The sequence below is a fragment of the Pyxicephalus adspersus genome, chromosome 4 (assembly GCF_032062135.1).
Source record: "Pyxicephalus adspersus chromosome 4, UCB_Pads_2.0, whole genome shotgun sequence".
NCBI classification, from domain to species: domain Eukaryota; kingdom Metazoa; phylum Chordata; class Amphibia; order Anura; family Pyxicephalidae; genus Pyxicephalus; species Pyxicephalus adspersus.
The window spans coordinates 71,420,546-71,444,692 of NC_092861.1; the positions used below are offsets into that span (position 1 = coordinate 71,420,546).

General features: G+C 38.4%; 1 protein-coding gene across 1 annotated transcript in view; it reads right to left on the reverse strand.

Moving 5' to 3' along the window:
• The window catches only part of SNAP91 (synaptosome associated protein 91), a 52,913-nt gene that overhangs the window by 27,765 nt on the left and 1,001 nt on the right, over positions 1–24,147 (reverse strand). The window contains exons 2-4 of the mRNA XM_072410191.1: positions 21,857–21,994; positions 19,245–19,312; positions 1,698–1,865 (exon numbers count right to left, since the gene is read on the reverse strand). Coding sequence (XP_072266292.1) covers positions 1,698–1,865; positions 19,245–19,312; positions 21,857–21,994 — 374 coding nt within the window. The remainder of the gene's footprint in view (positions 1–1,697; positions 1,866–19,244; positions 19,313–21,856; positions 21,995–24,147) is intronic.

The window sequence follows — 24,147 nt, forward strand, 5'->3', positions numbered from 1 at the left end:
TATGGTAACTTATCATATAGGCAACAAAGAACTATGCTACACATGTTAATCACCTACTTAAAACAGACTTTTTGGTTCTAGGTTTTTACTAACCCTTATATATTTTGTTTTAGTCATGGTAACAATGAACAGAACAGTTTTTGGCACATTTTTTTTTTATTTTGGAGCAATTGCAACTTACAGCTCAATTTTCCAAATGTGTGTGGTTGATTGATAGTATATACAATTGCATGTGTAACTTTTGCTAGGGATATTTATTACTCACACACACACTAATGTGTGAAACAGAACTTTATGCCAATTTGTCAGAGCATTGTACAGGGATTTGGCTGATAAAGGAAGGAATGTTGGGCTGAGTTCATTAGTGTGTTGCTTCCCGTTCAATATTCAGTCACAGGCTACAGTCAAGTCCTTGACCATACTGTATTGCTTTAAATAAAGTAGAGGAGAATAACATCAAGGACCTGACTATGGTGTCCAGGATGGCTCAGTTAGAAACTTGACTGAGCAGAATTACATGTTTTTGGCAAATAAGACACAAGCTGGGATTTGCCTACACGGCTGCTTTAAATCTCTTCATCAGATATGTTTGCATTTATAGATCCACAGTCATTTATTTTAAAGAGAACTGGATGCCAACATTGTCAAGAAGCAAGCATTACTAAAAAAAGTTAAAGATAAGAAATGTTAAGGACATAAAGGGAGCACATTTTGTAAAGAAGATCCCCAGCCATGAACACTTCACTTGCGTATAGTACAGTTTAAATGCTGCAGCAATGTAGCTGTGGGTTGTACACATAGTAACAATTTCACATGTAGTCTTCAACCTATGCTGTGTGATCAAAGTTTTGGAAACACTACTTTCTCACATAGTCTTCTGTCTGCAATATTCTATAAGTAGTTCTTAACTTAAAAAAAGTAAAAAAGTAGCAATGCAGAACAGCAAGAGGTCAAAGCTTTAAACCCGTCTTGATTTGGCTGACATCTTTCATAATCATGGGATTACCCATAATCTGCATTAAAACCATTTTAATTGGCATTAAAAAAACACAAACTAACAGGCTGAATTAAAAGCAAGTCAGAAATAGTTAAGCTATTTTCTTCTTTTGCACGACGCTGCAATTTCTTGCAGTTTCTGCAGTTATTTCTAGATTTTTGTTCTCCAGCTAAAAAAGAAAGTCTTTAGACAGAGGCTGATCAGCAGATTTCTCTTGATTACTGACTGTACAAAATAAAAATGGATGGATATCAATCCTTAAAAAGCAACCCAGACTTGTAATGCTTAACACACAAATCTGCTTTCTGCAGTATAACAAAAAAAATGTATAACATGTAGATTGGAACACTGTGCTGGTTACACAGACCATAAGTTGTTCTGCAACTTGTTTGATTCCTGGTATATAGCTTTTACAATAAGTAAATCATTTTTTATCATCACCCTACCTCACAGTATGAATGTTTTCTAGGAAATGCAGAACTAAAAGCACTTGGATGGAATTAATTTATATTAAATTTTTCTTGTGGCACATATACTTTAGTAAATACAAGTATCCACAGGGTGCTTTTTGTGTACTTTGGTAACTGGAAAGAAAAGCATGGGTTAAGCCTGTCACTAGAAATGTAATCAAAAATCACCAGAAGGAGATCTTTTAGAAATCTACCTGTTGAGATTTATTACATAGATGTATCCGACTTACATCAAATTCCAGCAAAGCATCAATCTGTCCTTGAAGTATAGGCATGCCTTTTAGTAACTTTTCTGGCACCATGGTCCTCATCACCCCCTCGGCTCTGAAAGAAAATAAAACATAAAATGAAATAGCAAAGAAATTCTTATTTTCTATAAAGTAATTTAAGATTATCCACTTACAAAGCTAGAGCTCTTTGATTGCTGCCCATATTTAGATACAGTTTAGGATTGACTTCAATACTAATTCATTTAGAGGGACACTGAGGCCTAAATTGCATATAATTATCCTAATATGTGCATGTTTTAATGTAAATGTTTAGTTAAAATGTTTGAATTGATTTATGATATAGATTTATGAGCCTAATATAGTTCCAGGAAAACGGTCCTGAGAAGTATGCATAAAAAAAAGACATGAAACAACTCCTGGAAGCAGTGTTTATAACAGGCCCACAGCAAACTCTCAATTCAGTTTTACGTTTCATTGTACGATTTTCCTTTTCTATTTTTTTTTAGGAAAAATCAAAAGGGTTTTTCACACATAGAAAAAAAAAGGGGGGCGGGGGGACATAATAAAGAAAATATTGAAGTACATTACATAAAAAGGGAAACACCGCTATCAAGTGCTACGAACACAAAAAGAGAAAAGGAAATAATACAATGAAAGACAAAGAGACTTCTCCCTCCCCTGTAGACTAGGTACTTCCCCATTTACCAAGGTCATTACAGTTTTGCTTACTGTTTCAGGAGTCCAACGACTAACTGTTCTTAAGATGCAAGAAAATTAAAAACCGACACATTCATGGATGGCTGTTCTTTGGCACTGAAAGCAGGTCATCCAAAACTAGATGCACCCCTGATCCCAATTAGAAGCATCATTTATTACCTTTAGCTAGCAGATCATATTGTAAAAATAAAAGCTAAAGCAATTTTCAAGAATTCAAGATGTCTAAATGAAAGCAGGCCTGAAGCAAATAAGGCGAAGAGCCACATACAGGGCAAAACTTGCATGAATAATAAAACCTGAAGGGGTTTTGTCAAGGTTAACATTGGTTAAATCTTTCTTTTATCTCTCAATACCTCCTTTCAAGAGTATTGCTAAAAGCTCAAGCAGCGTCTCTTAGCATGGACTGGGAATCCATTACTCAGCCTTCAATTACTACATAATACAGAATCCATTTACACAGTAAAAGCAATTCCCTGATGTGTACGGCCGAATCCTGCCAAGAGCATCAGACTTCTAGTGAATCAGCAACACTATTCCCCATTATCTATATACATCATACCACTACAATGACTTTTAGGTTTAGAAACTCTTGTGTTTTTTTGATGCATCTGTCACAGGGTGATATTTCAACCAGCCAAAAGGTTATAAAGTGAAATTTGATTAACTTTATCTTCTTAAAAAAAAAAAAATAAGTGCAGGTGCAGTAATAACTAAACTCACAAGATTTTCAAGAGTTTAACATATCTAACTCCATAGAAACCAACAAATAAATCTTCAATCTGGCAACCAAATACCACTATCCCTCTTTGCCCCTATATTTTTGTGGTCTGATACAGAGAAACAAAAACATTTGGTACATACAATCATCAAGGTGTGTATAATGCTCTCTTGGTCCCCACTTGGAGGGCGCACCGGCCAGAGTCACGGACCATGTCCCCTGTATGGATCACAGGCTTAGGGCGGGTTGTGTCACTGGGCACAACCCGCTCACTCTCCCATCACAGGCTAAGACCTGCAATAGGAGAGTGGGTGGGTTCTGGCATCGTGACATCACTCTTGGGGAAGTTTCTTCCACTTCAAGTGACACGCGGCTCCCCGTGCATGCGCAGTGCTGAGACCATAATTTAGTGGACCGTGTGGTTCAAAAAGGTTGGCGACCACTGCTCTAGAAGTCCCAATGTTTGCTATAATCACAATTTCAATATATTGTTACTAATCCAGAATAGTGGACTTATTAATAATCACTAGTATAAAAGAAAAGCAGTACTAAAAAGCATAAATAGGTTTAACTGATGATTAGGTTTGGTCTTTATTCTTTTATTATCCATACGATCAATGTAAAAGTGTCCCTAACCTTACCACCAATATATCCAACACCCACACTAAATATTCAGCTTGGCTGCATTCTTTACAGAGGAAAAAAAGCTGCACTGAAAGCCATTCAATGCCTATTTTGAAAAATAAAATATTTTAGAGTTAAAGAAAAAAATTAGTTTAAACCTGCTGAGCCTAAACAACGAGGCATACGTAAATGGCTAACCAAATTTTATGGGAAAGAGACACTCTGAGCAACTGCTGGAGTCTACAATGCATACAAGTTTCCCCACTTGGAATGAATGGGTCTGTGGACAATGTATAGTAAGGAGTAATCAGTTTTATCAGTATGGTTGTTTGGTTTGAAGCTGAAGGTATGGCATGTTGACTACCTAGAGTTATGTCTAGTTCAGCACTCTACCCATTTCTAGCTGTTTTATGCAAAAAGCAATTGAGTCAATGAACGTTGTTACTTGTGTCATTAAAAATGCAAAACCTTCTTGGGTGTTCTGCTTTTGGGTAGCAGTCCCATTTGATGAAGTTTTTTCCTTGAGCTTTAGCTGAATTCCCTCTGATCCGATACTGCCTCCAAAGTTTAGATCCATCATCACTTAGCAGAGCCTGTGGCATGACACCAATGTTATTTTTTTATCTGAGCAATAATATAAAGGTGATAATTGTTCCACTGAACACTAATGTAAGAGGGAACCACAATTTAGATTGATCTTCAGTAGAGATGGGTAATGAAATGTTTAGAATTTGGTCACATAACCATTAATGAAAGGAGCTTTCAGTAGTATTTTAGCAACATATGGCTAATACTTCTCTTTCCGTTTTCATTGTGGTAGCAGTTTTACCAGGAAAAGCCAGTAATTTAACCAATTTGGTATTATTGATTACAGCAATACAACCCAAACGTTTCACTTTGCATGACGAACAGGAAGGCTAAAGAAGCTGGCCAGGGAAGTGGTACAGACTACTGCATTACTGCATTATAGAATGGATAAGTAAACTTGTATCAATGTAATTAGGTGCATTCATTTCTGCAAAGGTGGAATATATGTCCACAGCCCACGTTTAAACATTGCTATCAAAGAGATGAAGAATGGATCTTAATGTATAAGCAAACACAGGCATACATTTTAAATGAATCTGAAGGTTTAATTGTTTAACATGTAACCGTTAACATCAGCTAGACATCTGCCTCATTATATATTTATGCAGGGAACATAGTAATATAGCAAGTGATGTATAAAACATGCCATGTCTTTTTACAAGGTTAAATTGGCCACAGACATAATGACTGCAAATCAAACCACCAAGCTATACATTTTTAGAATAATTTAAACATGTCCTTCTGTTAGGCATTCTGGATACCACTTAGAGAAACATTCATCCAAAAGATCTATCCCATTCATCCATGTATTGTCTTAAAAGCTCATATATGACCATAGTCATGTAATAATTTGTAACAGGACACAAGCAGATGATAATCTGTGGATACCGTTTTTGATGTTTGAATTCAATCCATAACACTATAATAACTATTGCCAACCTAATGCCTTACAAGGCTGAAGCTAGACCACAAAGGACCAAATTTATAAAAATGTCCATACACCTGAAGCAAGCATGCAAATAACTGATACAAGCACTCCCCCAGTTAGCTGAATATCAAAGTCGCACACTTATTCTCAGTCAGTGAATCAGAAAGAATAAAGAAGGTAGAGAGTCAAAACACCAACAATCTGAGCAAGAGTTTCAGAATCTCAAAAAAAATGGCAATTACATAATATTTCCACAAGCAATATATTGGTACTCCCTTTTCAAATATGCTGTCCGTATAAAGATTTAGATGTAAAAACAATGTATATGATTAAATAGATCCCATTAAATGAAAATGCAAAGAATGAGAATATGCTTGTTTAGATAACGTCACCCAGTATAATTTAGGAAAAAACAGTCAGCATTAAATGCTATTTAAACAAACCCTGAGGTTCCTATGTGCCATCCTTCTGAAACTAAAAGGTGAGGTAGTTATCCCCCCGTACTCATGCGATCCAGAATCACAAATGACATTCCTTCCAAGACAATGAGCTTCATGTTTTGGACAGAGAAGTATCCTGGTTTACAAGAGGCATGAGGCCTTCTAGGTCAAATTAGAACAACCATCTCTGAATCTTCCACCTCTATTGCCTTTTTACCATCTCCCCTCTGGCATTTTGACAACAGTTCACACCTTCAGCAATGCAATTTATTATTATTACGCAGTATTTATAAAGTACTGACATTTTATGCATTTTAGTCCATAGTCATATCACTAGATGTCCCTCAAAAGGACTTACAGTCGAATGTCCCTACCATAGTCATAGGTCTTTATTACAGTCTAAGGTTATTTGGCTTCCCTCCGACCAAAATTGACCTAAATGCATGTATTTGGAATGTGGGAGGTAACTGGAGTACCCGGAGGAAACCCATGCTAACACAGGAAAAACATTGCAGTGGCTTAGCCAGCCAAGATGTGAACCTGGTACCCAGCACTGTAAAGGCCAGAGTGCTAACCACAGAGCCACCGTGCTACCCATTTCAAATCTTTAACACCTATACAGACTTCCTGACAGCAAGAATGGGATTATGTTAATAGAATGAGGGGGGTTTCAACAAATTGAACACCTACTGGTTTTGGATAATCAAGATCTGCTGTGCCACATTCCATGGCCATTGGTTTCCGAGGTAAAACAGCTCAGAGAGCAGTGAAACATCTGCAACGTTACAAAGTCCACTTCAATGTTACTGACTACTGCTGGATATACAATGACCTGGATAAAAAAGGTCACAGACATCACATACTATATCTCCGAATTGCATAAATCATTTTGAATACATCCTCTGCACCCTTTTAGATGTGAATGCTTTTTGTGTAATCAAACTGACAAGAAGCATACACAGCTAATATTCACAACACTAAGCGGTCGGCAGGAAATAATACCCCACTTATCTGTGCAATCTTCTAATTATTATTTGAAGAGACAGGGAAAAAAAGCATGCATGTCTAAAAGGGATGCCAGGTATGCATACTTTCAAATTACATGCCACGAGACCGATACTACATGACTGTATTAAGTCTTCTTCTAGATTGTAAGCTCTTTGGGGCAGGGTCCTCTCCTCCTGTGTCACTGTATCGGTCTGTCATTTTTGCAACTCTTATTTAATGTACAGCGCTGTGTAATATATTGGCGCTATATAAATCCTATTATTAATAATAAGAATATATATAACCTCTTTCAAGGTTCAGCAGATACAAAATGTGGCAACACAGAACACATGGATAAGGGGAGAACATTGTAATCTGAGAAAAGGATGAAAGTAAAGCAGATTTTGGGGGACTTTAAAAGACATGTTTTTGGTATTGTACACCATTAGTATTACAAATTTAAACAATACTGTAAATTAACCAGAGTTAACTGCACAATATTTGTATTTATTTTGGTTAAGCCAAACTAACCTTTATACAAATCAAAATCAGGCTTCATGAGACACCTAAAATGATAATCGCTAAAAATCTGTAAGAGTGAGATTCTTCCCACTGATCACCACACTAATGTACCGAGAGCTGTGTATATAGTAATTATAGCAGGGATTCCCTGAAAACCTGAAACTTTTTTCAAGAGTTCTCTTGTGTTAAAAAGGCAGATCAACACTGTCCTGGTGCAATACTAGTATAATTGACAGGCAAAAACAAAGAAAATAATAAAGCCACCACATACACTCCATTTCTTGTATAGACATCAGTGGGACAAGAAGTGAGATAAAATACATGAATCTGGACAGATTGGCTTCAAAGCCAAAAAAAACACTAATAGTGAATGTGTTCAAATGCATTAAATAGAGGAGAATGTAAATGAACGTGACCTGCACCCTCAGTATACTGAGGGACCTGTGTCCTCAGTATAAGCAGAGGATGTGTGGTACGTTTTGCTTAACAATGTGTAAACTGCAAGCAGCACAAAAGGTTATAGCTACATGACACATCCCAGTGTGTATACATCATGATTCAGATCTTGCCTGGCTGAAAAATATAGCACTTGTCCTGAAATCCATGGCCTAGTTAGCTGTACATAGACTATAGGAAGTAAGCCAATGATGACTGGTGTGACACTTTTTGATCTGCAAATGGAACACTTGACATATCCATAGATCTGACTTTTAAAATGTCAGAACAAGAAGAAATAAAGCCTTTCATTTCTATGTTGGAGAAATTAGAGTGACTATACCCACACAAAAAAGGTTTTCGGTTGTCTGATGGGACCTGAGGATGCAGGGTAGTATAAAAAAAAAAAAAAAAAAGACCAAGGGGGGGGGGGGGGTTAGGTGTGCCTAATTTTCTTAAATACTACTACGCTGCCCATCTTAGGCAAATGGCATCTTGGACCACCCTGACCCCATCTAATAGGTGGACTAAGTTAAGATGGGAGAAACGCAACTTCGTTCTAATTCTCTACTATAGAGCTCCAAAGTATCACTCCCGGACAGGGCCTTACTTGCAACCCTACCCAATTTACAAAGCAAATTTGGGGTAATGTAAATTTAAGTTCAGTCTCACTACAGACTGATCCCCACTGACTTTTTTCCTGTATACGCCACATCTGCCAGATAGTTTATGACTATAGGTGACAGCACCTTGGCATAATTAAAGAGTATTTCATTTTAGACAAATTATTCACCGTAACTCGTAAAGAATTACCCTTTATGGAATAACAGGAAACATTGAAACTCCCAGCCACATCACACTTTAGCTATATACAAATACATCATTATGCCCAATCTTTCATGAGAGGGATGGGCTTTAAGGCTCTCACCCCATTTGAGGGACCCTGTGCAAGTGGCCAGGTAGACTTAATTTCTGATATTTACAGGATCTTAGCGGGTATAGGTGAAGGGATTGAGGCTACCCATCCTTATAGGCGGAAATGGGAAGAGGTATTGGGTAGTTCGACACCTCAAGAAATTTGGCACATAATATGGGATATTGCCCCAAGGGTTCTTGGTGTACCCTGTATAGTAAAAGCATCTCTAAAGTGATGATGCATTGGTATTTTAAAACTGAACCCTTGAAGGCCATTTATCCAACAACTGATAATATTTGTTGGAGATGTGGGAAGGAGGTTGGGTCCTTTTTGCACATTTTGTAGGGATTACAAATTATGAGACTGATATAGGGAAAATGAACTTTTTTTAAAGCTTAAACAAGGAATTTATTTTGAAGAAAATCTGAAGAAGTGGGTTAAAACGTACCTCTGTACTCCAGGACACTGTTTAGAAAGCCTAAGATAAAAAGGGGGTTTTTGGATTGCTTACTATTGTTTTGTTCCAAAACTCCAAGCTTTTCATTATGAACACAATGGGCACGATTTATTAAAAATTCCCAAGATTAGATAATATAGACTAATATGGGAGAACCTGGGGGATCCAGCAAACCTGCAATGGGTTTCTTGCTGTTAGTTGGCAAATGTTTTCAATCCTGGATCAGATCCATTCCAAGTTTGCTAGATCACACAGGTTCTCCCGTGATAATCTATCTTCTCCAGTCTTCAGAGCTTCAATAAATCAGCCCCATTGTGTCCATCAATTAAAAGTATCTGCATGCCTGCAAACAATGAATGTGAAACTAAAGCACTGGGGAGGTTTTATGCGTGAAATTTGTATTAGGACTACAAAAATGGCTGAATGAGTAAGAGATGAAATATGGCATTGACCTTTGCTATTTGAAAAGAGGGGACCAATCTGCTCTGAAATTGATTTTAGACTTTTTTGCAGAGATCAACATATTGCAGAATTTTATTTTTATCTGAAAAAATAAGGGATGTCTGAAAACCATAAGGGACATTTAGGGCAGGACGGACATGATTTTTGTAACATTCACGTTTATTTTAACTCACAGTAACAAATTGCAGACCATCGCAACGCATGGTAATGCACCATCACTAGATTGAATTATAAATGCATGTACTTTTTTGTGCCATTTACAAGGATTAAAGAAATAGAAAGATTCATATTTTAAGAAGCAAATGCATAAACTTTTAAGATATTTGTAAGACAGTAGCTTTCTCAATTACAGCAATATTATTTGTGAACTGAGGTATTTGATATCATGTCTGTGTGGATAAAATGTGAAACTTAGTAGAGAACAAAGAAATGTATCCACATTGTTGAAAAAAGTTTGCATGAAATAAATGCAACAATGGTTCACATAAAACTGGACAACATGCAGGGCAGGGCTGGAAATGCTGCTATAATATACCCAATCAATTCAGGTTCTGGGCTTACTGCTTGGTCCCAGGAAGCTGCTGGTTCCGAAATGAACTAGGCCTGCAGGGATCCTTTGTGAAATTTCCTGGGAGCCAATTGGAGCTTTTTTCAATTTTGAGATAATGGTCAGATGTATTGAAAACCAGAAAGTATTTGCTAATCATACTTCTACTCAATACCAAGGCAATAAAAAGACAGAATGTGTCCAAATCAGCCACCAAACATATCTTCCCCACCCCTCAAAAAATGCATGTAGATACATTTTGGGTAAAAGACAAACGCCATGATGTATAAATTGTGGAGCTTTGAGTTAAAAACTGCTTAGGAGTTTATTCTTGTATAAAAGAAGAAAAAAAAACCGGCTTCTACTTAATGGTTTGTGGTCGGACATTTTTTTTGTGTAAAGACTAAAGGCTGAAAAACATTTCTGTACATAAATACAAAATGAGCAAAACAGTGTAAATGCAGCATAAATATTACAAAAGAAGATTATAATTAACACAGCAAGACAAGCTTTTTCAGTAGAGTGGCTGCTATAAAAGTGACACGATGATCTGATGTATCCCTATATTGTATAATTTAGCCTGCTGTGGTAAGAAACATTAAATAGAGTCATCCATATATTGGGTAGGCTACAATCCAAGAATGGTTATCCTGCAGTGTAATATGTCATCCATGCTTAAGAAATTTCCTGAGTAAATAAATATAGAGCCTATGCCTGTGCACTCAACATTGATCCATGGGTTGTTTTCTGGCCTTGTGACATCATGCAAACACGTTGTCATCTCCTCTACTGAATACATACCGGTATCTTCTGATACATCTCCCCATCACTTGTAACCTCAAACCGCAGTCCTAATATGTGACCAATGAATATGTATACATTTACATTTTCACTACAGTATGAAAGTCTTTAAATACAAATTATTTCCCTACACCAGTAAGAAATTTTAAAGTCATACAAAAATCTAACTGGAGGGTCTACTACACAGCCTGATGGTATGCATTATTGTTGAGTGGACGGCCCCACATTCAGGAGAAGAGTAGCAGCTATATGGGAGGAGTCATCCAGCACATAAGTCCCAAAAACCATGCCCTCACTAAACCAAATCTCAATTTTATTCAGCAAGTTTGTACTTTGAGAAAAGTGGGCATTGTTTTCTGCGTACTATCTTCTAGAACAAAAAAAAAATCTTTGGAAGTACTATGATTCTCCACATTCTTACACATTCTCCAAATTTAAAGAAGTTGGGAGTAAATATTGGGAAAAACTCAAAGCATCTGGCACAAATTGAATCCTGTACTTGACGCCTTATAACTAGCGGTATATTAATGTTTACTATGGGTATATTCTGCTACATATTACACAAACACTCAAGAGTTAGAATGGACAGCCATGGTTAAGACTAGCAAACACTGATGTTTTAGATAAGTTGGTTTTGTAAGTAGCTTTTTTATTACTCCATAAATATTGGTGTGAATACACTTATCACAGAAATGCTTAAAGACAAAAAGAAAAATTCACAAAAAAAAAATAAATAAAAAAAGTCTGCTTGTATGAGTAAAAATTGTGGTGTATCTTAAGGGGAGCCTAAAAAATTCTTAGTAAGCTATTCAAATTTGCACTCTCTCTCAATCTGTTCTAATTTGCACAAATCACATCCCACTGCAGTGGTTTTAGAATACCTCTCATCTCTATTCCTTGCAACATTTTAGAAACAGGCCAGGATCTAAAAGCAGCAAGTACTTAGAAAGCAAATTTGCTGCACAGGCAGACGCAGCTAACTGGTATCCCTAAAACAGACAGGTACCACCTTGCTACTATGGATAAATGTTTGAATTGGAGAAAGGCCATGGGCACTTTTAGATCTTATGGCCTACTACAGGTTGGGAGAATTTAGTATACAAGGTTACAATGGAGTTTAAATACAACTTTTGCTATCCCTCTAGATTTAGAATATGTAAACTTTCATAAAGTTGGCCAATTTAAACTGATCACACAGTTTGCCTTTTTTAAAAATTCATATTGAAACAAAAAGGTCAACAATTGTTAACACTAATCTTTAGCTAAATATAAATGAAATAATTGGAGCAGTAATCATCATTAAATGTATTTTGTAACTCTTTGACTGCCAAATGATTCCCTCGGGACGGCGAGCAATGGGCTTGGAAGAAGGATCACATAGCCAACCCCCCTACCTGCCCTAGATCTGATTTGCCAATGCACAATACCTTCATAGAAATAAATTTGGGACGGAGGTGGGATTTAGAGAGCCCCTCCCATCCACAAATTTAAAATTCTACACATCTACAACACATACAAAAATTATTGTGCCACACATATTGAGTTATCCAATGTTGGATATCTATTAAATCAACATCAAAAGCCTACGTCATCTTAAAAAAAGGTTTTTGTGATGTGAAAAAAAAAAGAAATAAATAACTACCTCAATTTCATTTTACCTATAGGGTCTTTGTATTCACAAAACAAATGCACCACTCCGGAGTGATCTTTAGGCCTAAAATGTGCATTAAAATGGCTCTTTGAGCATATATTTTACATTTAAGAAGGCAAGTACTTGGATTTGTTCTGGTAACTACATCCTGCACTCCCTGTAGTGCTGAATGCTGAATGTGTATAACAAAGGCAGGATCACACCCACAATGGGATCAAGGAACTCTGTGTGGTTCCAGGTGACTTGCCAGCCGCTTTGCCACTCGTACCACAGGTTCCTATGGGACCAGCGTTGCAGTTTTTACAGCAGGTCAATTAGCTGTACTAAACTGGTCATTACCACCCCTATTCATTTTTTTATTGGGCTGCATGGGTAGACACCAAAAGTAGCATCTCCCCTGTAGCAGCAGGAACCACATTGCAAGTGCCTCTACTCCAAGATTAAATTTTACTTTTTTTGTTTCACCATGCCTTTTGTGTTGCTGTAACTAGGGCATGTGCCCACAAAAAAAAAAAAAAAAAAAATGCATGGGCCAAAATTGCAAATTGTTTGTGCCATGGATCAGAAGGAGACATTTTTAAAAGAAAAACTTAACTTACCTAACTGTACAACACAGGGTTCTTTTAACAAGTAATAAGCTTATTTAGCTAGAATTTTTTAAAAGCAGTTGTGCCTTCTGCAAAAAAGAAACAGCCAACTTCTGTCTCCTCTAATGTCCTGAGTTCCAGAAAATGATTTATCATTCATGGCTACTGCAGTTATCACTGCAAGCACTTTATTAAGATTTAAATTGTGGGATGCAGTATTACTTCCAGTCTGCAATCTTGCGGTAGAGGTGTAACGCTAAAAATATGAGCCCAACGTCAAGCATAGATTATTCTATACTGTTATTTTTTTATCTATTTGTTAGATATGGCTATTAATTAAAGTATATGCTTTACAATAGGCTTAGTCACAGCAGAGCAAGACATTTTCATTTTCAGTGTTCTGTAATGCGGTCTGCATACTCTGGACCAATTACGGAATCCTCTCAGGAATTGATGAATAACAACCGGACTGATGTGTGCAAAAAATTGCAACCTACGGAGTTCTGTAAACAGGCTTTAAAATCAGGAGGCAAAATGACAAAGAAAACCCACTGGAAGAAATCTAAAGCTTCACCTGCTAGCTAGAGAGAAGACATAATATTCAATGAGTAGGAAGGGAAGTAGAATTTTTAAATGGACTAAGCACATGGGATCCCTCCTCATAGTCGCTGTATGTCACCAGTAAATGATATGTTGTTGTTGGCTTTGCCCAATTCCTCTTCAATATTAGCCCTTGTCTCCACTTGGAGGGTCTCCCTCTTTTCTCAGCAGTCTCTACCTACCTTGGTCCTGCCTTATTTCCAGCTGACTAGCCCTGCCTTGTGCCTTTAAAACAGTTTGCTGTGCATGCGGGGTAGGGGAAGATGGTTACAATTTCTAAATCGATACCAATATCTGGGTTAAGCTCCATAGGAGAGGGTTTAGCCCCAGTAGTGGTTACCACACATCAGAACTGGCACCTATAGTAGGATGTTGACAGCTACAAGCCAGTGAAATGGATATATAAAAAAAAAAATATATATATATATCCGCAACCCTAGAAAAATATCAATTGCAATTTATAATTACCTTTGCTGGACATACTGTATCTCATGTCACTTCCTCATGTTAAAATACAAAAACAGCTGTACGGAGCTGTTTTACCACCTTAATTTAAAATGTACAAGATACTAGAAAAGAAAGTTGCTTTTGTTTTATGTGAAATCACTCATTCAAGGATTGCCCACAAATCTCATTACAGGGTGGATAAGCTAAATGTGGCCACAGATATTAGATGATATCATCCTAACCCCACCAGTTATGGCTGGATTTAGCTATTAACTAATGTCCATGGATGTACTGATTAATAGCTGTAACCAACTATTCTTGCGGGATGCAGCAAACAAGCAGGTTGGGAATCCTCGCCTGGCTCCGGTTTGCTCAGGGAAGCAATGGCTCCATTACTGTACACACACCTCTTTCCTTCCTTAATGCTTAATGTTCCACAAACCAAAGCACTCCAATGTACCTTAGGTAACCACAAAAAACATGGCAAACAAATAAACAAGATCATAAAACGTATAGAGAAACATTCTCTGTGGTTTATGACCAGATCAAGAATTCTGCAATGTTCCAGAAAAGGGTGATAAAACAGAAAATTAAACAAAAATAGAAAAATATTTCCTTGCTTACTTGTGAACATAAAAGGTCAAGCCACAAAGATGTACAATACTAACAGGGTCAGTCAGAGTGCAACATGCTGCCAATTACCTCTGACGTGGAGTCCATTGTTATACTGAATAATCATTTTAAGGACCAATTAGAAATATTAATCTCCTAGGGAATAAGAGATCAGCACCAACATCTGGGTTCACATCCACACAAATAAGAAATGAAACAATACATCTGGCTGAAATTAAAGAGCTTACATAAATAGAATGCATAGATGTGTACCTTCCCAGGAGTCTCCTCCGTGCCTTCCTTTGGCACATTAGATACCAATAGGAGGCCCCTAGGTACCGGATCTATAGAAGCGCAAATATGATATGCAATTTTAATAAGAAATCTGCACTATTATGTAAGGTAACTTGGTCTTTCCATTTAGCACGTTTTATTGTTCCCTTACTTTTTAACAAGTGAAACAAAAAATGTTTCAATTTTTTACAAATCCACAAGAAATGAGAACTCCCACATAATGGACCCGATTTATTAAATCTCTCCAAGACTGAAGACGAACTGTAATGTGTGAACATGTGTGATCCAGCAGACCTGAAATGATTTCCTAAAAATTATTTCCTATTGTTTGGTAAATGTTTTTAATCCTGGAGCAGATCCAGTCCAGGTTCACCCTTGATAGTGAAATAAACAATACAAAATTTTCATTGATGAAGCTAATCTATGTAGAAGTTACATAGTCTTGGCTGTCTACAGCACATTGAGATGACTGCAAAGGTTAGGATCAATTGAACACTTTTTTTTTTTTAGAACAGAACCTACCAGTCCCTCTATTCCCACACTGACACTGAGCTGTGTAGAGTAATGCTACCCTGGCCTGGGGGCAATTTAAGGGCCTTATCCCACCTATTACCAGCTATCATCGCCCCATAGCCACACATCCTACCTTCCAATACATTGGGAGGCCCTACAGAAGCAGGGTCCCGGCCTCCATTGCAACCCTAGTTCCTTTGCCAGGGATAAGCAGATCTATCCATAACACACACAACTAAATATTTGATGGTACAACTCACACAACATATAACTTCAAAAATTATACTTCAACTTACCGGTAATTAATTTCAAATTACAAAAATAATCTTGTTATTTTTTCTTACATGGTTTCTCCCAAGAACTCACCCTCTCCTAAGAAAACCTGTATTCCACTATGCATTTGTTAACATCTCTTTGGCAAGGAGATCCTCACCTCCCCCATATGTTCCCACAACTGTGTGTCACCTTCTGTTCCTGTATTTGTGGAAACAAGTGCAGACTATACAAAAGTGGCTTTTTTTAATCCCTATTTAATGGAGTCACAACTGCAAAATTCTCAATGGCTTTTAAATTTATTTTTTTTCAACATTGTTTCTCTTTAGAAAATAAAAGGATCACAGATTATGGTTATCAAAGTATTGATGTATACAGAAGGCCAGTTCTTAACAGCTCATGTTTGGCATATGGAGATCTAAAGAGATAAATTGTTTTTTTTTTCTTCGTTTTTCTTTTCTAAAGGCAATAAACAGGTTTAACTTATTTATGGTCCCCCAGTTGCACAATTTATCTTCTTCCTCCTGCCTCTTGCTTCAATTGCCAAAAATAGTGTAATATATATATATATATATATATATATAAATTTTATATTATATACACACACTCTTTACTGCCTGGCATGACCAAACATGTAACTTACCCCCCCCCATTCCTCCCACATGGCAGCACAGTTAGAGGTGCAGGGAGAAAAATCCTCAAGGTGTGTTCACTGTTTGAACTCAGAAACCATATAGATTATTGGGGGAATCAATGAAAGGTGTGCACACCTGTGGGACTGCCTTTAACCTGACAAGATAACTTTGTCAGGCATGTCCATGTCAAGGTTTATTTTTTTTTTGTTAGGTCAACAAGAGTAACCCGTTTTTTTCTTGCAATAGTAAAAAAAGAAAAACAGACAACATACAGATGTTGCCTCCATTTCACATCACATGGCAGAGAAAAGGCAACCATATTACAGTAAAATGTCCAAAGAAACATGTGGTGGCCATCATAGCTCATATTCTGAAAATGCTTATAACATGGTTGTTGTTCCAACTTGCTGGCTTTAATACTTTCTGAGGCTCTGAACCAAAACACATGCAGAAGTAAGAAGTATGCATAATTATTCCTGGTTATTGCCTTTAAATACCAAAAGTACCAGTAGATGGAGGTTGGCACGACAGCCATGAGAAGTCAGCACTGTAGCTTTCATGTTAAGGAAATGGCTATTACATACAATGAGCCTGGTTTTTTAAAGCTCTCCAGGCTGGAGACTATCAATGGACTATCATTAGTGAACCTGGGTAATCAATAAATCTGGAATTGATTTCTTTTCCTTTGCTAATATATATGGCAAAGTTTTTCAATTCTCGACCAGATACATTCCAAGTTGGCTGGATCACCCATGATCGTACCGCTTCTACAGTCTTTTAGACCTTTGATAAATCAGGCCCTAAATACAAATAGGAATATTTATCCAGTTGCTGAAAGAGAGCCAAGAGGAAGAGGTCATCACTTGCCAATAGACACATTAGTCATGATGCTTATTTATAGATGTCAGCCCTTGGGATTTAGTAGCTGCCTTATAGTTTAGGCGCTCCTAGGGTGTGGTGTAAAGTCAAAATAGATGAATGGGTATTGTACCTCCTTTCAGACATCCCATTTCAAATAACCTAGTTTTAGAGGAGCCAGGTTTATTGTCCACCACAAGGCCCATTCAAGCTTCCCAACCATCATTAGATGGCATCTTTCACTGTGCCATAAAAAAGCAATCCATCTGGTGAGATTGGTCATATTATCTTAACTACAAATTGTATGATGTCTACAGGAAAAACATTCTGTGGTTGAGAATGTAGCAAGAGCTCCAGACCAATGTTAGTATAATCCAATGAGATTTAGTTATTTTGTATTGGAGTAATACAGTACAAGGTAAAACTACTTATATGTTCATGAACTATACAATCTAAGCTATAGGAAAAGCCAAAATAACCAAATAGTCAAAAAACTAAAATCCTGGAAAAAAATCCGGCAAATATTTTGGTAATAAACAAAGAAACATTGACACATATGTCTTGACATTACTCACTGCGTCCATTGCTTTGTAGACCACATAGGTCAGTGAACTCCCACATGCACCCAAATCCAGCTGCATGACTCATGCAGGCGTAAAACAGAACTTCAACATATCATGGCTCAGATCTAAGGTTTAATGTCACATTTTCAATGATTTTTATTTTCTTTCCCCAGATGTACCTGCCATATCTGGATTACAGTGTTGCAGTTTTTATGCTGGGTCTCTATACAAAGCCGGAACACAATGGAGATTAATGCTGATGGAATACCAGATCTACTTCTACTACTGATGAAGAAAACCCAGACACTGGTGGTAAAATGTGTTTACATGGTAGTGATCTAGTAAACAATTCTATGGACCTTATACTAGTTCATTTTAGGGTCCATACAGAGTACAATGACATAAATGTTAAGAGGAATTAATGAAGGAAGCTAACACATCATACAAATAAACAGGCCGGCCTCATTTAGGAACTGCAACTTTTTGTGCATGTGTTATGCTTACACCTGCAATTATGGACAAAAGATTCCCAAAAAATGGCCCTCTGTGACAGTCTGCAATTTTTAATAAACTGCATTTATAAAGCAACAACATATTACGCAGCGCTGTACATTAAATAGGGGTTACAAATGACAGATACAAATGACACACAAGGTTGCCAATCTATGAGGTAGCTTACATATTGCTTGCATGCAACATGCCAGTATGTGGACTCATGGAGCTGCAATGGCAAGCAGCAAATTAGTACAGCTTAGAGAAATAGTATTCTGGAAGAGAGAAGTTAGCAATGGCAGCCTACATAATGATCTCATGATAAGTAGAAGTGGTCAGAGGCATGTTTTCCTAAAGAACTGTGCTACTACAGAGCAGAGGATGGGGACATTTATCAATCAAGCAGCATGATCATAGTAATTCAGTTACATAATCTCATTTATATTCCTCCTGAGCAACAAAAGTTGATAACTGTAGGGGTTCCTTTAGTTATAGGATATTCCTTTTTAACTGGTTTACAATTATACCTTTTCATTGGGGCCACTCTTTGGGGGGAAAGGGGCATATAGATTCTTGCTACACTGTTTCAAAGTCTCCCTGTGTAAAATATTTACATTTTAAGTAAACCTGGCAGGATCAAAAACACAACTAAACTAAAGCAGTATTGTATAGAATATGACACATTACCCTTTTTCCTTAATATCAACATACCTGGGGCCTGCTCATGTTGCCCCATCAGACCCAGCATTGTTAAAGGGGGAGGAGGGTTGCATGCAGATACACATTCAAATAGTGACCATTGGATAATTTTGACAAAAGCTAAATTCTGTTAATTCTTAGTTCGAGAAAAGAGACCTTTTTTATCAAACAGCAGCTTTACCTGGTGTTGGCTGTACTCTGGAACAACTAGCCGTATTATCAGAGCTCTGAAACTTGATTTGAGCAGGGCTACAGGACATAATGCGTTAAAGATTAACATATATTAAAAGTTTCTATCTACAACATTCTTGCAGTGTCCAAAAGTGTTAGTGTATGGACTCAGGGGGTCATTCACAGCAAGAATTACATGAAGATTATTATTACGCAGTATTTATATAGCGCCGACATATTACGCATCGCTTTTCACAGTCCATTGTCATGTCTCTAGCTGTCGCTTAGAGGAGCTCACAATATAATGTCCCTACCATAGTCATATGTCATTAACACAGACTAAGGTCAATTTTAGAGGAAAGCCAATTTAACCTAACTGCATATTTTTGGAATGTGGGAGGAAACTGGAGCACACAAAGGAAACCCACACAAACACAGGGAGAACCTGCAAACTCCATGCAGATAGTGTCCTGGCTGAAACATGAACCTGGGACCCAATGCTGCAAAGACCAGAGTGCAAACCTCTGAGCCACCATGCTACTTTTACGGTATGTAAAAGAATAAAATCCAATTGGTAGGTGCTCCCTTTAACTTTGCACTCGCTTTTGTCAATATATTGATTAGTCTTAAAATGTATCTAAATAAATTGGCAATATACTCTAATATCTCAGTAACTGATCATCAGACAAAACTTGAAATACATTGTAACAGTTTTACCTTTTGAAGAATGTGAATTCTTGGACAAATTCCTGCTTATGTGATAAGGTAGTGAATGAGGAGCAGAAGCAGATTGATAAGATTATCACCCTACTCTCTGCTCCATTCCAGCACATAGTTGTCTCCTGCTGATGGTCAATGTTCCCCCAAATCTACAGTACAGGGAAGGTGTGAAGACTGAAAATGGTTGCAATTAAAATGTATGGCTTACTGCCCTGACTGGCATTTGCCTGGAGTTCTGCTTGGAAACAGCCATGAGATGTAAGGATGAGTGCATTCTCGACAAAGTAGATAAAGTAAACCTACAACAATTATTCCTAACATTTAGCAAGGCATTTGTTCCATTTCTGAAAAAAAAGTATATGCATATTGACTTCTCCTATCAATAGCAATGTTCTCACTGGGTGGCATTGAACTCAATCTTCCCATAGCTAGCACAGGGGCCTATTTAGACCACTGCAATAATGGTACTTTATTAAATCAGGAGCTCTCCTCTTTAGGTTTAAAGTGAACCTGCATACACAAAAACCTGGCTCATTGAGATTTCCTTGTACAGGACAGGTTGTAATAGAATACAGGTAATGGCGTCTTCTGTTATGCCATTACTTTATCAGGCCTACAATGCAAACCATGTAGATGTTACCATATGGAAAGACATAGGGAGAGAGCATGAACGCCATCAGGCAGTTTCAGAGGGAGGGTACCAATGCCAGTATGAGTGCCCCATTACACAAATACCCAGATCAATTGTTTGTTGTCGGCTTCAGCTTCATTTTATTTCAGTACAGGGTGAACAGACACAAGGTATATTCTGCTTTAAACAAACCAAGCACCATATGGCAAAGACAAGACCTGACCTTCATTCTCTATTTTCCTAATACCATTTTACTACACCAAATATTGTTTGCAATGGGCAATGCAGCCTTTTCCCCAGATGACACTTATCTTTTCATAATTTAACTTGGTAAAATAAAGACGGTGTGGTTATTCATTCATGCCAGGCTTCTTGGTTTTTATTTCACAGCTTCTCACTGAAAAATCCAAGCATCATCTTACACCAGATGTGTCACCTGAGAATTGCCATGCAATGACTCCTCCAGTATTACACACATCCTCCTATATACAGTTATCCCAGATTGGGTCTGTATAGACACAAATCTCAGTAGACCCTTCTAAAGGAAATCACGTCATAGAAACAAAATATTCTGACCCCCACCCAGGTATAATGCATCGTATCTGACGCCTAAAACACAAAGGGCACACCGGAAACAGACCACAGGACAATTGTTTTAGGTGGTCAATACAGATGGGGGGTCAGGGGATGGTCAGGGGATGTAATCAGGCAGAAGAATAGAGATATAGTACACTACAGGGACCAGGGGTGTGGTAGACCATCACACATACATTAATAGGATCAGCATTCTTCAATGTATGGAAGGTTGAACGAAGGTCAGAGAAACAAAGCCATAAAAAACACCCAGGAGAGCAAAAACCCACAAAGCCATTATGGTATCCAAAAGCAAAAATATTTCCTGATTAAAGCATGCATTTGCCAAATGACATATTTTGCAAGGATTAACATTGCCAAATATAAGATCATGAATGAATACAGCAGAATACAGCTGATTTATTGAAGGCAGGCTAGAATGGATGCCATTTGCACATATAATGTCAATACCATTCACCGATATAAGGCCTTGCAGCTCAGCAGCCACCAAGGATCCTACAAGGTGCTTACTGTTAACCCATTCAGGCCCAGGGACATAGGACAGTCAGTAGGATGAGCCATTATAGGGAAACTTTTTAGATTGCAATGAATGGGATGACATAACACAGCAAATGTTCCATTGCAGGCAGTCACATTTAACCCCACACATCCCAGTGATGGGTTCCCAGCTCACTTACAGTCCAGGTGCTTCTTCTTGGGGCCCATGACTTCATGTGTAGTGGCCTTACATACTGCCCGGGCCACTGCTGAGCCCGTCACACTGTACTGTGCGGCTGCAATGCGATCTGTCAACGTCTGGCCCGACATCTTCTCTCCTGTCATAAGAGAAAACACATCAGTACAATGCCCAGTACCCTGCACCGACATCTTCCCTCATCCAGACATCCATTTCCAGTGACATGCATGGTGCACAGATGATGATTGCTGCACAGATCCCCCATCTCCCCATCTCATCCCCATACTATAGGATGGGTGCAATATACACCTGGTCAGCCTTCCGATGAAGCTCGCCCCCCTTCAGATGAGCAGTAGCAGCAGCACCGAGGTCCCTCAGAATACAACACATCCTCCTCCTCCTCCACCTCCTCCCTGTTATCCTCCCTGGCAGCCTAGGATTAGAATATCACCGCCCCACCCCCACCTGCACTCTCACATCTCTCCCTTCTAAATTATTCAAGGACCAAAATGATGCCATGGCACTGCGCTCCGGGGATCCCCTGCATAGCCATGCACTGCCATCATTACACAATCATCACATGCCATGGCAGCGTTGCCTGCAAACAGGGGCCTGACAGCTCATGGCATGCCTGGAATACTGCTGGATCACATTATACAGGGGAGCTGCAAGCCATGCCTGGAATACTGCTTTATACATGGGCATAGGATGGGTCAGATTATATAGGGGTGCTGCAAGCCATGCCTGGAATACTGCTTTATACATGGGCATAGGATGGGTCAGATTATATAGGGGTGCTGCAAGCCATGCCTGGAATACTGCTTATACATGGGCATAGGATGGGTCAGATTATATAGGGGTGCTGCAAGCCATGCCTGGAATACTGCTATATACATGGGCATAAGATGTGTGACTTTATATAGGGGAGCAGTAAGCCATTCCTGGAATACTGTTATATACATGGGCATAGGATGGTTAACATTATATAGGGGTGCTGCAAGCCAAGGGCTATATACATGGGCATAGGATGGGACCATGAGGCTAGATCACAATACATGGGGGTTCTGCATCCTAGGACTATAATTCTGCAGTATATTTTGAAATTGGATGGGACTATGAGGCTAGATCACAATGCATGGGGGTTCTACATCCTAGGACTTTAATTCTGCTCTATACATTGACATTGGATGGGACTATGGGGCTAGATCCCAATGCATGGGGATTCTTCATCCTAGAACTATATTTCTGCTATATACATGGGCATAGGATGGGATGGAACCATGAGGCTAGATCACAATACATGGGGATTCTTCATCCTAGGACTATAATTCTGCTATATACATGGGCATAGGATGGGACCATGAGGGTAAATCACAATACATGGGGGTTATGCATCCTACAATTATAATTATGCTACGCACATGGGGCATAGGATGAGACTATGAGGCTGGGTCACATTAAAGTGCAGCAAACCATTCCTACAATACTGCTATGTATATGAGGCATAGCATAGATCTATGAGTTTGGCTCACATTTAGAAAGTGGTGCTGCAAGCCAGGCCTGGAATGATGCTATGTACATAGGATGTGACTAAGGCTGCATCACATTTAATAGAGGTTCTGAAAGCCATGCCTGTGAAGCTGCAGTGTACATAGTATAAAAGATGGAAAGAAGAAACTGGATCAGAACAAACAGGGGTTCTGCATGCTACACCTATAATTCTGCTATGCACATAGGGCTGGGCCACTTTAAATAGAAGTGCTGCAGCCATGCCTATGATACTGCTATGTATATGGGGTACAGATGGGACTAGGAGGTTAGATCACAATAAATAAGGGTGCAGCCAGCCATCCCTATAATAATGCACATAGGGCACATAATGGGACTAGGAGGATGGATCATTATATATAGAGAAGCTAGCCATGCCATTCTCCCTGTACTAATACAAGTGGCCATCTGGGCTCAGGACTTGCTAGTGTGAGCCATGCTGAAGGATGCTCAGACCTGTGTGCGCCTCTGCGGGGTATTTTCTTCTGTCACTCCCTGACCGTCGTCCTCCTCCTAGTGTAAGTGATGCTGGAGAAGGGAGAGACTAAGGCTGCTCCCTCCCCCAATCCAGGGAGGTGTGATCACTTCCTTCTGTAAGGTGCTCTTATCATGTCAGACACCCCAAACCTGCACTCTGCACATGCTGGAGGATGCTTTCATCTTACATTTATCTCATTGCTATTCTATATTTCAGTTGTAATATGTTCCTATATAGATCTTTATTGTGTAGCATCACATGACACT